General features: G+C 45.8%; 1 protein-coding gene across 1 annotated transcript in view; it reads right to left on the reverse strand.

Annotated features, from left to right (window-relative positions):
* SPIN1 (spindlin 1) overlaps window positions 1–23,777 on the reverse strand; it is a 113,123-nt gene extending 89,346 nt beyond the window's left edge. The window contains exons 1-2 of the mRNA XM_061441151.1: window positions 23,757–23,777; window positions 18,446–18,668 (exon numbers count right to left, since the gene is read on the reverse strand). Coding sequence (XP_061297135.1) covers window positions 18,446–18,497 — 52 coding nt within the window. The 5' untranslated portion in view covers window positions 18,498–18,668; window positions 23,757–23,777. The remainder of the gene's footprint in view (window positions 1–18,445; window positions 18,669–23,756) is intronic.
* Window positions 23,778–24,007: the final 230 nt, after the last annotated feature.

Here is a 24,007-nt window from a genome sequence, read left to right on the forward strand (position 1 = left end):
AAACCACAGTGATAATCACTGCAGCTAAAACAGAGGACCAATTTGTACCAGTATCGGTTGCCCGTGTACACAAGAGAAAAAGCAAAAAAGAGGCAAGAAGGGTGAAGCAAGATGAAGAAACAATGAATTCACCACCCAGTCCAGAATCTGATCAGGAGTCATCATCACATGACGAAGAAGAAGAAGAAGAGGTAACTTCTCAACCTCGGACATCAACCAAGCTACAGAATATGCGAAAAGATTTTACCCGTCAACCAGGGGAGCACGTTATCACCTGGTTGCTCCGATGCTGGGACAATGGGGCCGATGGTCACGAACTAGAAGGTACAGAAGCCAAGCAGCTGGGATCACTTGCTAAGAAGGGGGAATTGACAAAGCGATTGCAAGAGAGAAAAAGTCCCTCAGCCTTTGGAGGCGGCTCTTGGCAGCTGTGAAAGAAAGGTTTCCGTACAAGGACGATGTTACGAGTCGTTCGGCCAAGTGGACTACTTTAGACAAAAGCATCCAGTCTCTGAGGGAATCAGCCATTGTAGAGATGATCTATCACATCAATCTGAATAACTGGGATATACCCATACACCAAGATGAAGTTGAATGTACACAACCCATGTGGTGAAAACTTACACGGAAAGCATGGCCATCATAGAATCATAGAATCGTTAGGGTTGGAAAGGACCTTAAGATCATCTAGTTCATGCCCATTCACTGGCAACAGTAACCTGGAATGACATAGTACCTCTAACAGTGGATGAAAAGATTCATAAACACCGAGAGTTTGAAGACAATCTCACCCCTTCCATCATCTCAGCTGTGGAAAAACTGTCCCAGGACCTCAAACAATTGAGGGACGATCTATCTGATTTATCCAGCTCCTCACGTGTACCAACACACGTCTCAGCTATTAACAAAAGGTGTCCTATTGTTCGAGAGAGGAGATACAGGAGGTATATGCCACGGGGTACCCTATGGTTTTACCTGCGGGATCACGGAGAAGACATGACAAAGTGGGATGGAAAACCTACTTCAGCTTTGGAGGAACGGGTGAGTGAACTGAGGAGGGGAGCAAGGGCCAAGACTGATCGTCCCATGAGAGCTATGGCTTCAGTCTCTGGTGAGCAGTTTCCCAGATGGAATGGAAGAGCTGATTTTACTCCAGCTCCTGTGATAATGAAGAATAATCCCTTTCAACACGACTTAAGTGTCCAATGATGCGATGACTATTAGAGGCACCCTGCCTCCAACCAGGTGGAGGTAGGGGACAATCGGATTTACTGGACTGTGTGGATCAGATGGCCTAGAACATCAGTCCCACAGAAGTATAAAGCTTTAGTAGATACCGGTGCACAGTGTCCCTGATCCCATCAAGCTCTCAAGGGGTGGAAACCATCTATATTTCTAGAGTGACAGGAGGATCACAATAGTTGACTGTACTGAGGCTGAAATCAGCCTGACTGGGAGGGAATGGCAAAAGCACCCTATTGTGACTGGTCCAGAGGCTCCATGCATCCTTGGCATACACTACCTCAGGAGAGGGTACTTCAAAGACCCAAAAGGGTACTGATGGGCTTTTGGTATTGCTGCTTTAGAGAGAGAGGAAACTGAGCAGCTGTCCACCTTGCCTGGTCTCTCAGAGGATGCTTCTGTTCTGGGGCTGCTGAAAGTCAAAGAACAAGTACCAAATGGGACCACAACAGTGCACCGGCGGCAATATCATAGAATCATAGAATAGTTAGGGTTGGAAAGGACCTTAAGATCATCAAGTTCCAAACCCCCTGCCATGGGCAGTGACACCTCATGCTAAACCATATCAACCAAGGCCTCATCCAACCTGGTCTTGAACACTGCCAGGGATGAAGCATTCACAACCTCCCTGGGCAACCTATTCCAGGGCCTCACCACCCTAACAGGAAAGAAATTCCTCCTTATATCCAATATAAACTTCCCCTGTTTAAGTTTTAACCTGTTAATTCTTGTCCTATCACTACAGTCCCTAATGAAGAGTCCCTCCCCAGCATCCCTATAGGCCCCCTTCAGATACTGGAAGGCTGCTATGAGGTCTCCACACAGCCTACTCTTCTCCAGACTGAACTTCCCCAACTTTCTCAGCCTGTCTTCATACGGGAGGTGCTCCAGTCCCCTGATCATCCTCGTGGCCCTCCTCTGGACTTGTTCCAAGAGTTCCATGTCTTTTTTATGTTGAGGACACCAGAACTGAACACAATACTCCAGGTGAGGTCTCACAAGAGCAGAGTAAAGGGGCAGGATCACCTCCTTCGACCTGCTGGTCATGCTCCATTGGATGCAGTCCAGGATACGGTTGGTTTTCTGGGCTGCAAGCACACACTGCCAGCTCATGTTCATTTCCTCATCAACCAACACCCCCAAGTCCTTCTCCAAAGAGCTGCTCTGAATCTCTTCTTTCCCCAGCCTGTAGCTGTGCCTGGGATTTCTCCAGCCCAGGTGTAGGACCTTGCACTTGTCATGGTTAAACTGCATGAGGTTGGCATCAGCCCACCTCACAAGCATGTCAAGGTTCCTCTGGATGGCATTCCTTCCCTCCAGGGTATCAACCAAACCACACAGCTTGGTGTCACTGGAAAACTTGCTGAGGGCACACTCAATCCCACTCTCCATGTCAGCGACAAAGATGTTAAAAAAGACCGGTCCCAACACCGATCCCTGAGGGACACCACTCGTTACTGGTCTCCAGCCGGACATTGAGACCCTGACCACAACTCTTTGCATGCAGCCATCCAGCCAGTTCTCTATCCACCGAGTGGTACACCCATCAAATTGATGTCTCTCCAATTTAGAGACAAGGATGTCGTGTGGGAGAGTGTCGAATGCTTTACTCAAGCCCAGGCAGATGACATCAACTGCTCTACCCCTGTCCATCAGTTCTGTTGATCCATCATAGAAGACCACCAAATTGGTCAGGCAGGATTTACCCTTAGTGAAGCCATGCCGGCTGTCATCAAACACCTCGTTGATTTTCATGTGCCTTAGCATGCCATCCAGGAGAATCTGCTCCAAGATTTTGCCAAGCACAGAGCTGAGACTGACATCGCACCAACTGAGACTCCCTGATTCCCATCCATCAGTTGATCCGTAGACTGGAGAGTCAGGGAGCGATCAGCAGGACCCGCTCGCCCTTTAACAGCCCCACATGGCCACTGCAAAAGTCTAACAGAGAGTGGAGACTAACGGTAGACTATCGTGGCCTGAATTAAGTCACACCACCATTGAGTGCTGCCGTACCGGACATGGTAGAACTTCAGTATGAACTAGAGTCAAAGGCAGCCAAGTGGTATGCCACGATTGATATTGCCAATGCATTTTTCTCCATTCCTTTGGCAGCAGAGTGCAGGCCACAGTTTGCTTTTACTTGGAGGGGTGTCCAGTTCACTTGGAACCTACTGCCCCAGGGGTGGAAACACAGCCCTACCATTTGCCATGGACTGATCCAGACTGCACTGGAACAGGGGCAAGCTCCAGAACACCTGCAATACATTGATGACATTATTGTGTGGGGCGATACAGCGGAAGAAGTCTTTGAGAAAGGGAGGAAAATAATCCAAATCCTGCTGAAAGCCGGTTTTGCCATAAAACGGAGTAAGGTCAAGGGACCTGCACAGGAGATTCAATTTTTGGGAATAAAATGGCAAGATGGACGTAGACAGATCCCCTCAGATGTGATCAACAAGATAACAGCAATGTCTCCACCAACTAATAAGAAAGAAACGCAAGCTTTCTTGGGTGCTGTGGGGTTCTGGAGAATGCACATCCCAAATTACAGTTCGATTGTAAGCCCTCTCTATCATGTGACCCGGAAGAAGAATGATTTTAAATGGGGCCCTGAACAGCAACAAGCCTTTGAGCAAATTAAACGCGAGATAGTTCATGCAGTAGCCCTTGGACCAGTCCGGACTGGGCCAGATGTAAAAAATGTACTGTACACCTCAGCTGGGTTGAATGGTCCTACCTGGAGCCTCTGGCAGAAAGCTCCAAGGGAGACTCGAGGTTGACCCCTCGGCTTTTGGAGTCAGGGATACAAAGGATCTGAGGCCAGCTATACCCCAACTGAGAAAGAGATACTGGCAGCCTATGAAGGGGTTCGAGCTGCTTCGGAAGTGATTGGCACTGAAGCACAGCTCCTCCTGGCACCCCGGTTGCCCGTGCTGGGCTGGATGTTCAAAGGCAGGGTCTCCTCTACACATCATGCAACGGATGCTACATGGAGTAAATGGGCTGCACTAATTACACAATGAACTCGAATAGGAAATCTCAGTCGTCCAGGCATTCTAGAAGTCATCATGGACTGGCCAGAGGGCAAATATTTTGGAATGTCACCAGAGGAGGAGGTGACGCGCGCTGAAGAGGCCCCACCATATTATAAACTGACAGAAACTGAAAAGCAGTATGCCTTGTTTACTGATGGGTCCTGCTGTATTGTGGGAAAGCATTGGAGATGGAAGGCAGCTCTATGGAGTCCTCGACGACAAGCTGCAGAAACTGCTGAAGGAGAGGGTGAATCGAGTCAGTTTGCCAAGGTGAAAGCCATCCAGCTGGCCCTGGACATTGCTGAACGAGAAAAGTGGCCAGTACTTTATCACTATACTGACTCATGGATGGGGGCAAATGCCCTGTGGGGGTGGTTGCAGCAAGTAAAGCAGAGCAACTGGCAACGCAGAGGTAAACCCATCTGGGCTGCTGCACTGTGGAAAGATATTGCTGCCCAGGTACAGAACCTGGTGGTGAAGGTACGTGATGCAGATGCCCATGTACCCAAGAGTCGGGCCACTGAGAAATACCAGAAAAACCAACAAGTGGATACAGCTGAAGTGGCTTAGATGGACTTAGATTGGCAACATAAAGGTGAATTATTTTTGGCCCGGTGGGCCCATTGGAGTTGCATTCTTTCGATTCTCCTCCCCATCCCTCCAGGAGTGGGGAAGGAGAGAGCCCCTGGGGGGGGGCAGAACCTGGGCCTCGACTACTTCCAGCTCGGTACCCCTCACTGGGAGTGAGTAAACGAGCTGTCTGGATGGCTTTAAACCACAACAATGGACATCGCCAGATCCCCACATATATGATCAACAAGATAATAGCAACGTCTCCACCAACTAATAAGAAAGAAATACAAGCTTTCTTAAGTGTTGTAGTGTTGCAGAATGACTCTAAGAGCAGGACCATAGAGTTCTGGAGGACTGTGCAAGCAAGGCAGGGGGTGGCCCGCACAGGTAGCCAGAGACCGGACCTGGGAGGAGAATGTGGAGGAAGCTGTGGGGGGGTTAACCAATACTGTTGTGCCAAGAAGGAGTGGCTGAATACCACTCCTATATATGTGTGAACTGCGTCACAAATAAAGGAGAAGTTGCTTATCACCCATATTGGGTCGGCCTGTCTGCTTCTCCTCGCCGCTTACAAATGGCGCCCGAACAGGGACACGAACTACAGGGCCCTGGTCGCTGGGGACCCGGATTACAGGGCCCCGACTAGCAGGGACCCGGATTACAGGGCCCGGACTAGCGGGGACCCGGGATACAGGGCCCCGGTCGACGGGGACCCGGAACGGCGAGTGAGCGGCGCCGGCGGCAGCGGCCGGGAAGCGCGGGCAATGCTGCTGCGGTGGCGTGACGGACCCGGGTGCTTGGACTAACCGAAAGGAATCCACCGCTGGGGCGAACCAGACACTGCTGAGTCGGGAGGCCGATCCGGAGACCGAGGTTACAGGACGACCCAGAAGAAGACGATCCGGAAAAGGCTGGCCATGAAAATGGACCGAGAGGTAGCCCTGGACTTATTACAGTGCTTCTTATAAAAGCGGGGAACTGAGCCCTGAACTTTTTACAGTGCTTTTTATAAAAGCGGGGAATTGAGCCTGAGACTCTAAAGCAGCTAGCAGGTCTACTGGCTGTAGGGAAGGCTAAGAGATTTTTTTTGCAGATCCTAATACAATATTTGAGAAGAGTGAGTGGCGAAAGTTTGGTGCTTAATGATTTGATTCAGTGCTTAATGATTATAAAAAGGCAAAGAAACTCGGTAAACCATGGAGGGAAGTAATGAACTGTATAAAAAGATACAAGGCAGAAAATAAAACTGCCGCGGTAGCAACGGAGAAACTAGGAACAGACGTCCCTGGTGGGTTGAAACCAGGGGAAGATTACAACTCGTTCCCCCCCACTCGCGGGAGCACAGGGTTCCCCCCACCCCCCCCTTCCTTTTCTCCCCCTCCATCAGAAGGTGCCGTGGAGGAGGTGTAACCCCCTGCTCCCCCACCACCCCAGTTCTGAAAGTAGGGACTTTGAAAAAGACAGAGAAAGTATATTAGAAGGTATACGCATGATAAATGTCGAGGAATCCGAAAGAAAGAGGGCGGTGCCTCGGCGCCCGATTGATTGTGGCGCCATTTTGAAGCACGCAGTACAAAATAGGGATCATGCGCTAGCGGGAGATTTAAAGGAACCGCGAGCCTCTCCAACCCACTATGCCCTAGAGTGAAAAAATTTTTAACTCAGTCACGGAGGAGCCAGGTCTGCAGATGGCCACATACCGAACGAGAGACATTTGATAAGAAAGACACAGCTGCAAGCAACGGAGACCCCGAGTTCGGAGCAGGATCAGCCCTCGAATCCCCTGAATCTGAGCCAGATTTATATCCTCTGCTTCCAGACCCTGACTCTTTGTCTCCCGGGTTGGTCTGCTCAGACTTACTGGCCCTGGAGACGCTCAGTTGTAACAATGGGTAACCAAAGATGCGATCAACATTGGTGAATTTTCTGCAATGGGCATCTCTGCATATCCTGTGTTTACTACACAGCAGGGGGCTAAAGAGTGGGAAGCTCTTGATCTCACAATAGTTAAGGAGGCCTGACAAACGGTGACCACATATGCGCTAAAATCCTCTTATACTCAAGCTGTATATATTATGATTTTTTCTTGCAATTGACAGGGGGAGCCCATACAGTTTCTCTGTGATACTCATGTACTAGAAGTTGGTAAATATAAGTATGTCCAGGTTTCTATCAACTCTTGGAGACCTCTGTAGATACTGCTGGCCACTTCTTCCAGCACAGGCTGGCCACCTGTGTTGGAATGAGTGTGCATTTTGGTCAGTATAAAAGCCCAAGCCTCATACGATGTGGGGGAGGCAGAGCCTCTGTGGGGACGCCTGCTAAGGTTGAGCATGCCACCTTGCACTGCAATGATGCTTCTCGGAGCTGGTTTCCTGTTAGTGTCCACAGGGTCCTTGTGCCACGTTCTGTACGTGGGACTGTAGTGGGAGTAATTATGGCTTTTGCAGGGACTAAAAAAAAAAAAAAAAAAAAAAAAAAAAGAGGGGGGGAGAGAGAGAGTAATGATGTTACATTTAACTTTAACTTGCCTAACCTGTCTACTTCTGAAGAACTGATAACCTGGGGGAGGGGGTATATTTGTGTCCTCCTGCCTACAGGTCCATAGTGACTGCCTGCAAAGTTTGTCAAGCCTTCCCATGAGCTGGACAGACGAATGGATAAACGAAGGGGGTGGCTGAAGCAATGGAAGCAGAGCAACTGGCAACGCAGAGGTAAACCCATCTGGGCTGCTGCACTGTGGAAAGATATCGTTGCCTGGGTTCAGAACCTGGTGGTGAAGGCATGCCGTGTAGATGCCCATGTACCCAAGAGTTGGGCCACTGAGGAACACCAGAACAACCAACAAGTGGATACAGCTGCTAAGACTGAAGTGGCTCAGATGAACTTAAATGGGCAACACAAGGGTGAATAATTTTTGGCCCAGTGGGCCCATGACACTTCAGGCCATCAGGGCAGAGATGCAACATGTAGATGGGCTCGTGATCAAGGGGTGGATTAATAATGGACACTATTGCCCAGGTTATTCACAACTCTGAAACACGCTGCAATTAAGCAATCCAAGCAGTTAAAGCCTCTTTGGTATGGAGGACAATGGCTGAAGTACAAATATGGGGAGGCCTGGCAGACTGACTATATCACACTCCCACCAACCTGGCAAGGAAAGCACCATGTTCTTATAATGGTGGAAGCAACCACCGGGTGGCTGGAAATATACGCCGTGCCCCACGCCACTGCCCGGAACACTATCCTGGGCCTTGAGAAACAAATGTTGTGGTGACACGGCACCCCAGAAAGAACAGAGTCAGACAATGGGACTCATATCCAGAACAACCTTATAGACACTTGGGCCAAAGAGCATGGCATTGAGTGGGTATATCACATCCCCTACCATGCACCAGCCTCTGGGAAAATCAAACGTTTCAATAGGCTGCTAAAAATTACACTGAGAGCAATGGGTGGTGGGACTTTCAAACAGTGGGATACACACCAAATGCCACCTGGTTGGTCAACACCAGAAGATCTGCTGACAGGGCTGGCCCAGCCCAGACAGAACTTTTACATTATGTAGAGGGGGATAAAGTTCCTGTGGTGCAGATAAATAATTTGTTCGGGAAGACAGTCTGGATTCTTCCTGCTTCAGGTAAAGGCAAACCCACTCGTGGGACTGCTTTTGCTCAGGGACCTGGATATACGTGGTGGGTACCGCGGGAAGATACTGAAATCCGGAGTGTACCTCAAGATGATTTAATTTTGGGGGAAAACAGGCAATGAAATCCAGTATATGCTGTTGCCTGCTATGTAACTGTTATATCCTAGCATCTAGATGCCCATCTCCACCACTCTGGTCTTTGAAAAGAAGATACGCGCTGTCATGATCATAAGCAGAGAATGAAGCCCTGGGGAAAAAGCCGGCAGCAGGATCTTAACTGTCCTGAGGTCACTGTTGAGTGAGCTTGACTTCCCTCCTATCATGACAAGAAAGAATGAACTTTGATGAAACCAGATGAGTACAGCAGTGACCAGACGAGTTCTGCAGTGTCGTCAGCAGGCAACAATTCAACACTACACACCATCTCTCCTGCCCTTCAAGACTGTTACAAGACATGGAACCTGACATCATGGACTGGATGGATTCAGCAACTTTATAGGGATTGGTCCATGGACTAAGGTATGCTATCTCTCTCTCTCTCTGTGTATATATATAATGTATATATATGAGATAAAAAGCGATGGTACATTTTAAAATATGTGATCTGAGCATGATGTGCATGCTATGGAATAAGGGGTGGATAATGTCCCGGGTTCAGCATAGCAGCCATTTTTCTCCTTCTTAGTAGCTGGTGCAGTGCTGTGTTTTTGACTTTAGCCTGAGAACAACGCTGATAACACTGATGATTTTAGTTCTTGCTAAGTAATGTTTACTCTGACCAAGGACTCTTCAGTCCTATGCTCTGCCAGGGAGGAGGGGCACAAGAAGCTAGAAGGGAGCAGAGACAGGACACTTGACCCAAACTAGTCAAAGAGATATTCCATACTACAGCACGTTATGCCCAGGATATAAACTCGGGGGAGTTACCCGGAAGGCCCAGATCGCTTCTCGGGTCGGGCTGGGGGGGTTAGCAATTGTATTCTCTCCCCTTATTATTTCCCTTATCATTATTGTTATATGTGGTGGTACTAGTAGTTTTGTATTATACCTTAGTTACTGGTCTGTTCTTATCTCAACCCGTGGGAGTTACATTCTTTCAATTCTCCTCCCCATCCCTCTGGGAGTGGTGGTGAAACAAAGGGGCACTTATGCAGCTGAGCACTTATGCATTTTGAGACAAGGGGGAGCACAAAATTACAAAATGGAATATATAAACCTTTAGAATTAGTTTTAAGTAATGTTAAGTTTGATGGCTTTGTAACAGTAGCAATGGAAAATTACTGAGGTGCATGATACATAGAGGACAAAAAATAACAGAGTACAGCTAGAGAACATACTGAGAATTCTCACAAGATAAATTGTTAGAGTTGACATAGTTTTAAGAAAAACAGTCCAGAAGAACAGGACACAGGGATAAGGAGTATCTGGGAATGGCAGGTGTCCAGGATGTGCTACAGTTAAACTAACTGATAAGTAGGAGGATAGGAGGATTATTATGTCTGTGGTTCTAATGAACCAATTAAACTGAAATGAGCATCTACTGCCCGTGCTTCAAAGGCTGCCAGAAGTGATGAAGATTGCTGGAAGAAGTAAATGACCCTCAGAGACTACCACCACAAGTCTGTACACATGCAGAGAACTTTCTGGAAAATTATGTAATCCATACGTAGCCTCATGAATATGTATGTATGCCCAGGGACTATAAAAGGACGGCTTGTGTGGCAATTGGGGGACACACGTTAGGAGAAGCTATCCCCTGTGTCTTCCGGCACTGCAATAAAGAATACCTGCTAGTCAGCTTGAAAACTTTGTTGGCAAGTTTGTTCCTAGAGTTTTCTCCAAATCTGTGGGAGGAAGGAAGGGGGGGGAGTGAACGAACAGCTGCATGGTTTTGAATCACTAGCTGGTCTTAAACCACAACACTAATGAAACAAAGGAGCTGTGCAGAGGACTTCTCTCTCTCAATTTAGAATTTCAAACAGCTTGTACAGTTTCTTTACAAATATGTTTGTTTGTAAATGTATGATGTTCTTAGTCTTACTATATCTCAATGACTTAAGACATCTGAGAGCAAATAAAAATATTATATTAATTTTTAACATATATGTTTCTGATTATCTTTAGTAGAGAATGCCAAACATAACAAACAACCTTGCTTACACAAATGATCCTGAAACCTCTAGTACCACCTAAATGGCTTGTGATAAAAGCATGATTAGCTTTAGTCATTCTGTGTCAGTGCCCAATTCAAACACAGACATTTAAAAATTTCTCAACAATTTCAAGGGCAATATGTTCACACAAATCTTTCAAGTGAAAGATTAGTGCATCAAGTGTTTTGGGGTCAAATACGGTTTGGTCTCAAGCAATAATGTGACTTCAAATATGTTAAGAGTAATTAAAAGAACAATAATGGATAGCTATATTTTATGTAGCATATATGTCATTGCATGAATTTAAGTTCATACCCTTTACCTCCTTCTGACTATGGAACGACAAGTGCTACTGTTCTAACCAGCACATTCCATGAAATTCCATGTTTTAGACACCATTCAAAATAAACTGTACAACTGAGTTGCCATGAATATAAAACCAGAAGTTAATACTGAACAACAACAAAACCAAAAATCAAAAAAAAAACCAAAACAAAACAAAAAACCCAAACACCCAAACTGATTTGGTTTGGTTTATGCTTCTTTATAATAAGGAGCAGAGTCAAACTTTGGTAGAATGAGGAAGGAGAAAGTATTTATGGCTCAATCTCTTACGACTACTGTCGTGGTTTAAACCCAGTCAGGCAACTCCTTCACTCACTCCCCCCCTTTTTGCCCTCCCCCTACTCCCGGAGGGACAGAGAGGAGAATGAAAGGAATGCAACTCCCACAGGTTGAGATAAGAACAGTTCAGTAACTAAGGCATAACACAAATCACCACTGCTACCGCCACTAATAACAACAATAAAGGAAATAACAAGGGAAGAGAATACAACACCTCAGAACCAGCCGACCGATAACTCGCCCCCCCAGCCCAAGCAAGCACTGACCGATACCTCCTCCAACCCTGTAGTCCTAGCCCTTCTGGGTAACTCTCCATTACCTCCTGGGCATGACGTGCTGTGGTATGGAATACCTCTTTGGCTAGCTTGGGTCAGGTGTCCTGTCTCTGCTTCCTCCCGGCTTCCCCTCCTCCCTGGCAGAGCATGAGGCTCACAAAGTCCTTGGCCAAACCAAAACATCAGGCCGAAAGTCAAAACACAGTACTGCACCAGCTACCAAGAAGGAGAAAAATGACTGCTACTGCTGAACCCAGGACAACTACAAAATGAAATATTTTCCATAATTAAAAGTCAACACAAAATCTCCACTCCCAGTAAAGAACAAAAGAATTAAGCATTTAATTGTCAGTTGGCCTGTGTTTTTTGAGCCTGAATTAATTCCGGCTAACATTTCCTTAAAATACTGTTAAGTTCAATAGGAAAACTAGGAGCCATGTTTCTGAATGCTTCTACCTGACTCTCACAGAGGAAAAAAAAGGGTAAGACAACACATCAATAAAGTAAAATATTCTTTGAGGGTACAGAGCAGCTGGCTGACCTACTGAAACTATATCCTGGAAAGCTACTGTCTAACAAAACAGACACAACTGCTGTGAAAAAATAAGAAACGGGTTTGGCTTTCCTTCATTTCTCCATCTTCAGTGTTATGTTTTATTTCTCAAGATGGAATTATTAAGTGTGTTTCCCAGTAGAGGTAGACTTCAAAACCCCAGATATTTTAGTAGAATGCATTCTTCTCCTCTTTTAAACCTACTTTACAGCAAATAAAAGCCTTTCCTTTGTAGGCTAGCAGGCAGGTCAGAGGAAAACTAGCTTTTTCAAAGAACCCACCACATCTAAGCCTTTATTACTGCTTTGAATTTCTAATTCCAGCTCCTTATCACTTGACCTAGTTGTGCTTTTGTTAGCTTTTTCTCTCACAGTCTTTTTTTTTTTGAGAAAAATAAAATACAATGAACTCACAATACTTTTAATTTATAGCACATTGCAAGGTCTTTCTTTCAGCCTTCAAAACATTAATTTTTAAATCTGTAATGAAATCAATTACTGCTTTTGCTGTTCTTTTCAAATAATTTGACCACTATTTTTGAAACTATAATGATAAATAAGCGTTCTGTCTTTCCTGCTCAGTAGTGGCATGTTAAAAAAAAAACAACAAACCACTAAACAAAAAACAAAACCGCAATACACACACAAACGTATGTTAGTGAGTGTCCTGGGTTCAGCAGTAGCAGTCATGTTTCTCCTTCTTGGTAGCTGGTGCAGTGCTGTGTTTTTGACTTTCAGCTCGGGAACAGAGCTGATAACAAGGATGTTTTGGTTTGGCCAAGGACTTTGTGAGCCTCATGCTCTGCCAGGGAGGAGGGGAAGCCAGGAGGAAGCAGAGACAGGACACCTGACCCAAACTGACCAAAGAGGTATTCCATACCACAGCACATCATGCCCAGGAGGTAACTGGGAGTTAGCCGGGAGGGCGGGGAGACTGCAGGGTTGGAGGAGGTATCGGTCGGAGCTTGGTCGGGCTTGGGGGGCAAGTTATCGGTCTGCTGGTGCTGAGGTCTTGTATTCTCTTCCCTTGTTATTTCCTTTATCATTATTATCATTGGTGGTAGCAGTAGTGATCTGTGTTATACCTTAGTTACTAAACTGTTCTTATCTCAACCCGTGGGAGTTGCATTCTTTTTGATTCTCCTCTCCATCCCTCCGGGAGCAGGGGGAGGGAAAGAAGGGGGGAAGTGAGTGAACGAGTTACCTGACTGGGTTTAAACCACGACAGTTCTTTTTGGCGCCCAACGTGGGGCACGAAGGGTTGAGATAACGACAGATCTGACTGGATTAATAGTCACTCGTCACAATGCTGATTTATTGGCTCTCAGAGTTGTTCTTGTTGATCTCACAGCTTCAGACCGTTGTAACTTACGTAGAGCCGGTATTTGCTGTGATAGTGTTTATCAAGTGTGGGGCCTGCGCTAAGGTTCTCGTCTCACTGTGCTTTATGGCAATGGCTTGTAATACGGGTGGGCTCCAGCAGCAGGGCGGGACGGACGTGGCCGTGGACTTGTACCTGGCCGTCCGGCTGCTCTTCACCATCCTGGCCCTCACCCTGCTCTCCATCTTCGTGAGGCTGCGGGGAGCCGAGGGGGAGCGGCCTCGGGAGCCGGCGGCAGCCGAAGCGGCCCGGGAGAGCGGCCCCGGGGACCAGGCGGCGGCGGGAGTGGGGCCGGAGGCCGCGAGGGGACGGCTGCCGGTGGAGGAGGTCGGGGCGGTCGAGGAGAGGAAAGAGGCGGCTGCAGAGCAGCGGGAGAAGGCGGCGGAGGAGCCGAGGCCCGCGAAGGAGCCGAGGCCCGCGAAGGAGCCGAGCCCCGCGGAGGAGCCGAGCTCCGCGACGGCCGAGAGCATTTCCCGGAAGCCGCCCGCCGAGCCCCAGGAGGATGCAGGAGACCACGCAGCATTTCCCAGCAAGGCAGAGGAGGAAGATCTGGGCTCAGGAAAAGAGAAGCTGGTGGTGGGAGGGCCGGCAAGCACAGCAGCTACACCAGCCCCAGTGACAAGTACAGCAGCATCAACTGAGAGTTCTGAAGGTTTTGAATGGCCTTTGGGTACCCTTGGGACCTGCCTGCTGATTGTGATGGGGATCAGCATGCTGGCACACACACAGACTGTGTTCTACCCACAACCATTTTGTCTGATCTCAAAAGTTAAGCAGAGTCAGGTTTGGGTCTTGTCTGGGGTTAGGCAACAATATAGGGGGACCAAGAGGTTTTCCCCAAGGCTGGACAGTCATGAGTGGCAGGGTGTGTGGGACAGTATGGGCAAGTATCTAGTCCACTGGGCCCCTCCAGTGCTTTGGAAGCGTCGGAGATGGAAGGCAGCTGTATGGAGTCCCCAGCAACAAGCTGCAGAAACTGCTGAAAGGGACAGTGAATTATTTTAAGCCTGGTGGGCCCATAGCACTTCAGGCCATCAGAGCAGAGATGCAACATAGAGATGGACTCATGATCAAGGGGTGGACTTAGCAATGGACACTATTGCCCAGGTTATTCACAAGTGTGAACACTGCACACAGTCTCTCCTGCTCTGGAAGACTGTTACAAGAGATGGAGCCTGACATCATGGACCAGATGGACACAGCAGCTTTATAGGGACTGGTCCATGCACTGAGATAAGAGTGATGGTATATTGAAAATGTGGGATCTGAGCATGACGTGAATGGTATGGAATAAGGGGTGGATAATGTCCTGGGTTCAGCAGTAGCAGTCATGTTTCTCCTTCTTGGTAGCTGGTGCAGTGCTGTGTTTTTGACTTTCAGCTCGGGAACAGAGCTGATAACAAGGATGTTTTGGTTTGGCCAAGGACTTTGTGAGCCTCATGCTCTGCCAGGGAGGAGGGGAAGCCAGGAGGAAGCAGAGACAGGACACCTGACCCAAACTGACCAAAGAGGTATTCCATACCACAGCACGTCATGCCCAGGATGTAACTGGGAGTTAGCCGGGAGGGCGGGGAGACTGCAGGGTTGGAGGAGGTATCGGTCGGAGCTTGGTCGGGCTTGGGGGGCAAGTTATCGGTCTGCTGGTGCTGAGGTCTTGTATTCTCTTCCCTTGTTATTTCCTTTATCATTATTATCATTGATGGTAGCAGTAGTGATTTGTGTTATACCTTAGTTACTAAACTGTTCTTATCTCAACCCGTGGGAGTTGCATTCTTTTTGATTCTCCTCTCCATCCCTCCGGGAGCAGGGGGAGGGAAAGAAGGGGGGAAGTGAGTGAACGAGTTACCTGACTGGGTTTAAACCACGACAGTGAGTTGGTTATGCAGTCTCCTAATAATGGCTACCTGGTACACTCTTTCCTAATATACATCTATAATTAGGAAACATATAACAGATAATTCCATTACCAGATATGTTTGTTTCCCAAAAAGCAATAAAGGAATAAGAACATGTATACAGGCCTTGGAAGCTGTATACACCCAAGCCTAGACAACAACTATGTCAAGAGTTGAGACTGATCAAACATATATAAACTTGGAGATGCGTATCAAAAAGTGATACTACATTAGGACTCCTCAGTTAAGAATAAAAAAACTTCAGAATAAATTAAAGATCTCAAGATTAACTTTTGAGTAGGGATATTAAAAGCAAAAATGGCATCTAAAGAAATCTGAGTGCCAATTATGATTTTGCATGGTGCAAAATGAAGTTGCCAATTATAGCATAAGATAAAATAACAATTAAAAGTCTGACCATCTAAAATGTTTTTTCTTTTTCAAGAGTATAAATAGTGAAATTTTCTACTCAACACGTAAAGTAAAATTACTTATTGTAATCACAAAAATCACCCTCTACATAAAGTTCACACTGTGATACCTCAAATCTGCTGCAATGTTACTGCTCACTGTATGTCACAATTAGACTGTTTGAAAAAATTCTTCTAAAAGTTACCTTTAGAAACCTAATATCTAATTTATTTTTTTTAACTCTCACAGTACCCAGCTAATGCTTAGAAGTGAAGCATAGTGATATTAAGTACCAAGTCAAAGCCTATTTTCTTTTCTATTACAAATAGAATTCTCCTTCCACAAATACTCTGGTGTTGTCAAGGAGGATGACTGATATCAGCTGGCTAAATGAAAAGTCATTGAAGCAAATGTCTAAAACTTTGCATTGGGTTTCTTCCTCAAAACTATGTATTAAAAAGACTTTCAGGAACTATCATTGAAATAGCTAGATATTTCAAATGAGTGACAGCAAAATAACATTAATGCAAGGTAGTCACAAGTAAAAATGTTTCTGAAAGTCTGGTTCTGAAATTAAAAGGTTTCAAAGAAATCTTCTGATATCAGTTACTCCACTTCTGAATGAATTGGGTATTTAAAAGCACCATAATAAACTATCAGTTGGGTATTTTAAAAATTAATTGTGGTTTCCCAATTTTATATGAAACAGCTTTGGTTTCATGAGATATCTTGGAAAGCTCCAATAAATGATGGTCAGGGTTAGATGATGTGCTGCACCATCTATCTACAAAGTTTTTCACTGTGCAGGTCACTAGTCAGTTTTGCAGTACAGAACAGGAAGGGCATCATTTCCTCCAGCCAAAGAACATGAGGTAATTCCAGACGAGAGAAAATAATTGCAAAGAAAGTTACATTACTCAGTTAAGTTCAACTAAAAAGCAAATCATTGAACAGATGAATGAATGAACAGCATTCACTTTCAACAATTTCATCGACAAAATGCCAGAATGTAGAATTCTTAATTTGCAATTGATAATTTCTACTCCCTGTCCTGCACACTAGTCCAAACAGAATGCATAGCTAAAAAAGTCTGGCTCAGTTTATACAAGACCAAATACCAGAATACAGAACAATTCTTGACTGGTAACTTGATTTTTTGTTGTGTTGATATATGTTGCTTGCTATATTGCGCACCTGTAATTGGTAGCTATAGTTACATAGTTACTGCAACTTGGGCCTGGGACAAAGTGACCCTCTTAAAACAATAAGGAACTCATGGGCACAACCAGATATTGGTTGTGTTTGAAGGATCAAAGGAGAACATCCAGGATTGGTGACACCAAAAGGATTAGTTACTTGACAGCTTGGTAAAGTGACCCTTTGATTACCTAACCTGGCAAAAGAACTAACTTTTAAGGTGTCCTAAAGTGATCAGCATTATAATACTAAGTGATCATATTATAATACTAAAATTCATGCCCACAGGTCAAAAAGACCCCAGCCCAGGTGAAGACCTTTCCCCTGAGCATGCGTAGTAGCTAGAATGACACAGCAAATAATACAATTATATGAAGATTACAACCAATCATTGTAATGTGGAGTATACTACCTTCTAACTTTTGCATATAAATGTAATGAAGAAAGCATTGGTGTGCTTGATTTGCAGAACATTCCACCAAACACCCAGGCCTGAATAAACAGTATCTCTCCTGAACATGTAGAAATTACTTTTAGCATGTTTACTGCACACCAGGCATGAATCCACTTTTTGGATAAACAGTTGCATTGCTGATAATTCTGACTACAATGTCCATGAGATTTACTGAGATTCATTAGTCTATTGAGCTGTAAAACTTAGAATTAGCCTAACCAGTCATAAAAGGCTAACTGGTTACTCATATTTTGAGTTTCTTCAAAATAAAGAATTCTTTAAAATACTTTGACTAATTATTTCAATTTACAAAACACACAAGGTAGCAACAATCTGTGTACATTTAGAAAAACCCTTCGGAAGCGAGATGCTCTTTCACAATTACTACCTGATCAATTTCTATTAAAAAAAAAAAAATCAAAAAATTACAGCAAGTTATAAATATATAGTGAACTGTTTATTTTCCAGCACTTCTGAGATGAGCAAAAGAGAAATTTTTCCCCTTAAACTGTTAGCCTATGGTATGGAATATCTCTTTCACTAGCTGGAGTAAGGTTTCCTGGCTGTGTCTCTTCTCAACTTCGTGTGCACCACTAGCATATTTGCTATGGGGGGGAGGAGAGGCAGCATGTTCAGCAATAACTAAAACATCCCTGGGTTATCAACAGTGTTTTCAGCACAAATCCAAAATTTAGCACCATGAAAGCTACTATGAATAAATTTAATTGTATCCCAGCCAAAACCAGTACAATTTCTTATATATAAGTCTGTACAGCTTAGTTAAATTTATGTATATCCTTTCAATTCCACAGTTTCCATAGTGAAAACAATAAATCTTATCTAAAAACCCCAAAACAAATGAATACCCCCCCCAACCACAAGCAAACAGTAACAGCTTCATAAAGCCATGAGTACATAAGAAAAATCAATAAAATAAGAACACTTTTTTACCCACTGAAAAACAACAAACCACCCTCCCAAATTCAGTAACACCTCACCTGCATCAGCTCTGGACCGCTGACCTGGTGATTTTCCAAATGGGGTCTTCATTCATCTGTGTTTAAGCGAGCAGCAAAGCTGCTAGACTAGGGTGAAAATCAGGTTCTTCCCAACTCCCAAAATATCTTCTTATTCTGGTAATACAACAGCTACTTATTAATCCACCATTCAACCACCAATTTGTTCTTCCTCAAATATAGAAGCACTTTCAATTATATAACTCTGAAAAACAAACCAGAAAGCATAGTCTGATTTGAGACCTGGTTAAAATAAACAATGGAGTGAAACAAAATATTTTTTTTTCATGCACAATGAGAAGTTTCCTCATATTCTGTTATTCTGGATGCATTCAGTAAACAAAACTAATACATACAAAAAACACTATAATGGCCTATTACAGACTACAAGTATATTTAAGAAAAGCATCACAGCTGACCAATTAGGAACTGACAGCCTCCAAACCAGATTCTCCACCTGGGCAGGGATATCTTCCATAATCACAGAATTGTAAAAATCATAGAATCAACTAACGTGGAAAAGACCTTTAAGATCATGGCTGGATGGCCGCACACAAAGAGTTGCGGTCAATGGCTCAATGTCCGCCTGGAGACCAGTAACGAGTGGCGTCCCTCAGGGATCGGTGTTGGGACTGGTCTTGTTTAACATCTTCGTCGCTGACATGGACAGTGGGATTGAGGGCGCCCTCAGCAAGTTTGCTGATGACACCAAGTTCTGTGGTTCGGTTGATACGCTGGAGGGAAGGAATGCCATCCAGAGGAACCTCAACATGCTTGTGAGGTGGGCTGATGCCAACCTCATGCAGTTTAACCATGACAAGTGCAAGGTCCTACACCTGGGTCAGAGCAATCCCAGGCACAGCTACAGGTTGGGCAGAGAAGAGATTCAGAGCAGCCCTGGGGAGAAAGACTTGGGGGTGTTGGTTGATGAGAAAATGAACATGAGCTGGCAGTGTGTGCCTGCAGCCCAGAAAGCCAACTGTATCCAGGGCTGCATCAAAAGGAGCGTGATCAGCAGGTCGAAGGAGGTGATCCTGCCCCTTTACTCTGATCTTGTGAGACCTCACCTGGAGTACTGTGTGCAGTTCTGGTGTCCTCAACATAAAAAAGAAATGGAACTGATGGAACAAGTCCAGAGAAGGGCCACGAGGATGATCAGGGGACTGGAGCACCTCCCATATGAAGACAGGCTGAGGAAGTTGGAGCTGTTCAGCCTGGAGAAGAGAAGGCTGCGTGGAGACCTCCTAGCAGCCTTCCAGTATCTGAAGGGGGCCTATAGGGATGCTGGGGAGGGACTCCTCATTAGGGACTGTAGTGACAGGACAAGGGGTAACAGGTTAAAACTTAAACAGGGGAAGTTTAGATTGGATATAAGGAGGAATTTCTTTCCTGTTAGCGTGGTGAGGCACTGGAATAGGTTGCCCAGGGAGGTTGTGAATGCTCCCTGTGTGCCTGTGAATGGCAGTGTTCAAGACCAGGTTGGATGAGGCCTTCGGTGATATGGTTTAGCGTGAGGTGTCCCTGCCCATGGCAGGGGGGTTGGAACTAGATGATCTTAGGGTCCTTTCCAACCCTAACTATTGTATGATTCTATGATTCTATCATCAAGACCACCACTAAACCATGTAACTAAGGGCCTCTTCTACAAAGTTTTTGAACACTTCCAGGGATGGTGATTCCACCACTTTCCTGGGAAGCCTGTTCCAATACATGATCACCCTTTTGATGAAAAACCTGTTCCTAATACCCAGTTTAAACCTTCCCTGGTACAGCTTAAAGTCATTAACTCTTGCAATATCGCTTGTTACTTGGAAAAAGAAAACAGCTACCTCCTCTCTCCATCCTCCTTTCAGGTAGTTGTAGAGTGATAATGTGCCCACTGAGCCTTCTCCAGACTAAAGAACCCCAGTTGCCTCAGCCATTCCTCATAAGACTTGTGCTCCAGGCCCTTCAACAGCTCCATTGCCCTTCACTGGACCAGCTCCAGCACCTCAACGTATTTCTTGCAGCAAGGGGCCCAGAACTAAACACAATACTCGAGGTGTGGCATCACCAGTGTCAAGTACAGGGGGATTATAACTATCCTAGTCCTGCTGGCTATGCCATTTCTGATACAGGCCAGGATGACACTGGCCTTCTTGGCTGCCCAGGCACGCTGCTGGCTCATGTTCAGCTGGCTGCCAATCAACATCCCCAGGTCCCTTTCAGCCGAGCAGCTTTCCAGCCACTCTCCCCCAAGCCTGGAACGTTGCATGGGGTTATTATGGCCCAGGTGCAGGACCCAGCATTATGCCTTGTTGAATCTCATACCACTGGCCACATCCCATTGATCCAGCCTGTCCAGATCCCTCTGCAGAGCCTTCCTATCCTCCAGCAGATCAACACTCTCACCCAACTTGATGTCATCTGCAAACATACTAAGGGTACACTCAATCCCCTCATCCAGATCATCATGAAAGATATTAGAAAACACTTGCCCTAACACCAAGCCCTGAGGGACACCACTAGTAAGCAGTCAACAACTAGATGTGAAACCATTTACCACCACTCTTTGGGCTTGCCCATCCAGGCAACTTTATATTCAACGAAGAATACACCTATCCAGGCCATGAGCAACCAGGTTCTCAAGGAGAATGCTGTGGGAGACAGTATCAAACCCTTTACTAAGGTTCAAATAGACAATGCCTACAGCTGTTCCCTCATCAACCAGTCAGATTGCCTTGTAAGAGAAGATCAGGTTGGTCAAGCAGGACCTGCCCTTCATGAATCCATGCTGACTGGGCCCAACCCTCCCGTTTTCACACACATCCTGAGTGCTCACATTTAGATCTGCTCCATGACCTTCCCTGGCACTGAGGTCAGGATGACAGACCTGTAGTTACCAGGATCCTCTTTCCTGCCCTTTTTGTAGAGAGGTGTCATGTTGGTCAAACTCCAATCCCCTGGGACCTGCCCACTAGACCAAGACTGCTGATAAATGATGGAGAGTGGCTTGGTGAGATCCTCCACCAGCTCCTTCAGCACTCTTGGGTATAACCCATTCGGCCCCATCTGACTTGTATACATCTAAGTGGAGCAGGAGGTCACTAACCATTACTTCCTGAATTATGGGGACTTCAATCAGCTCCCCATCTCTGTCATCCAACTCAAGGAACTGAGTACCCTGAGGATGGCTGGTGTTGCTATTAAAGACTGACGCAAAGGCAGCATTAAGTACTTCAGTCTTTTCCTCATCTTTAGTCACTAGGCATCCCCTAGTATCCAGTAGAGGATGGAGGTTCTCCTTGGCCCTCCTTTTATTGCTAAAATATTTGAAAAAGTACTTTTCATTATCTTTTATGGCAGTGGCCAGATTTAGTTCCTTCTGTGCCTTAGCCTTTCTAATATTCTCCCTGCATAACCTAACAACATCCTTGTACTCCTCAAAGGTCAACAGAACCTTCTTCCAGAGGTGATAACTTCTCTTGTTTTTTTTTTCCACCCCCTGAGTTCCAGCACTATCTCCCTGTTCAGCCAGGCTGGCCTCTTTCCCACTGTCGTGGTTTAAACCCAGCCAGCAACCTAGAAGCACACAGCCGCTTGATCACTCCCCCCCCCCCACCCCTTCCTACCCCTGCTCCCAGAGGGATGGGGAGGAGAATTGAAAGAATATAACTCCCACGGGTTGAGATAAGAACAGTCCAGTAACTAAAGTAGAACACAAAAACACCACTGCTACCACCAATAATAATAATGATAAGGGAAATAACAAGGGAAAAGATTACAACCGCTCATCACCCGCCAACCGATACCCAGCCCAACTCGAGAAGTGATCTAACCCTTCTGGGTAACTGCCCCTACTTTATATACTGGGCGTGATGGGCTGTGGTACGGAATACCTCTTTGGCTAGTTTGGATCAGGTGTCCTGTCTCTGCTTCCTCCCGGCTTCCCCTCCTCCCTGTCAGAGCATGAAACTCAGAAAGTCCTTGGTCAGAGTAAACATTACTTAGCAACAACTGAAAACATCAGTGTTATCAGCGTTGTTCCCAGGCTGAAAGTCAAAAACACTGCACTGCACCAGCTACTAAGAAGGAGAAAAATGACTGCTACTGCTGAACCCAGGACACCCACTAGTTAGATTTTCAGCACATGGGGACTGCCTGGTCTTTGAAGATCTCATTCTTAAAGACTGTCCAGTTTCCTGGACCCCTTTGTCCTTCAGTAATGTTTCCCAATGGATTTTCCCAACCAGCATCCTAAACAGGCCAAAGTCAGCCCTGTGGAAGTCTAAAGTTGCAGTTCAGCTGACCTTCTTCCTGACTTTTCCAAAGATTGAAAATTCAATCATTTTGTGATTGCTTTGCCAAAGATGGCTTCCAGCCATCACATCACCTGCCAGTCCTTCTGTTTGTGAACAGCCAATCTAGCCGGGCATCACCCCTAGTTGGCTCACTCACCAGCTGGGTCAAGAAGTTATCTTCCACATGCTCTAAGAACCTGTGGATTGTTTCCTCTCTGCCATATTGTACTTCCAGCAGACATGAGAGCTAGCAATCATGAGAAGCAGCAGTCCAGATGGGTTACCTCTTCATTGCCAGTTACTCTACTTCCACTGCTGCAACCACCCCCACAGGGCATTTCACACCATCCATGAGTCAGTATAATGTACTGACCGTTTTTTTCATTCTGCAATGTCTAAGGCCAGATGGACGGCTTTCACCTCTGCAAACTGACTCAACTCGCCTACTCCTACAGCAGTTTCTACTTGTTGTAGGGACTCCATACAGCCGCCTTTCATCTCTGATGTTTTCCTACAATATGGCAGGACCCATCAGTAAACAAGGCATATTGCTTCTCACCTTCTGACAGTTTATTATATGGTGGGGCTTCTTCAGCACACATCACCTCCTCCAGTGACATTCCAAAATCTTTGCCCTCTAGCCAATCTAGGATCACTTTCAAATTCCTGGATGACTGGGGTTTCCTATTTGAGCTCACTGTGTCATCAGTGTGACCCAATTACTCCATGTAGCTTCAGTTGCATGATGTGCAGAGGAAACCCTCTCTTTGAACATCCAGCCCAGCACAGGCAACCGGTGTGCCAGGAGGAGCTGTACTTCAGTGCTAGTCAGTTCCAAAGCAGCTCAAACCCCTTCATAAGTATCTCTTTTTCAGATGGAGCATAGTGGGCCTCAGATCCTCTATATCCTGACTCCAGAAGCCAAGAGGTCAACCTTGAGTCTCCCCTGGTGCTTTCTGCCAGAGGCTCCAAGTAGGAGCTCCATGGTGTAAAACACACTTTTTGCTTCTTACCTGGTCTGTTCTGGTCCAAGGTCTACTGCATGAATTCTCTCCTGTTTAACTTGTTCGAAAACTTGTAACTCAGGGCCCCATTTGAAATCATTCTTCTACCAGGTCATTTGATAGAGAAGGCTTGCATTCAAACTGTAGTTTTGGATGCGCATTCTCAAAAAAACACGCCTCAGAAAGCTTTTGCTTCTTTCTTGCCTGTTGGTGGAAACACTGCTGTTATGTTGTTGACTACATCCCTTGGGATCTGACAA

The sequence above is a fragment of the Pezoporus flaviventris genome, unplaced genomic scaffold (assembly GCF_033815535.1).
Source record: "Pezoporus flaviventris isolate CSIRO_AGI_PZ_B2104156 unplaced genomic scaffold, CSIRO_AGI_Pfla_v1 ptg000193l, whole genome shotgun sequence".
NCBI lineage: Eukaryota > Metazoa > Chordata > Aves > Psittaciformes > Psittacidae > Pezoporus > Pezoporus flaviventris.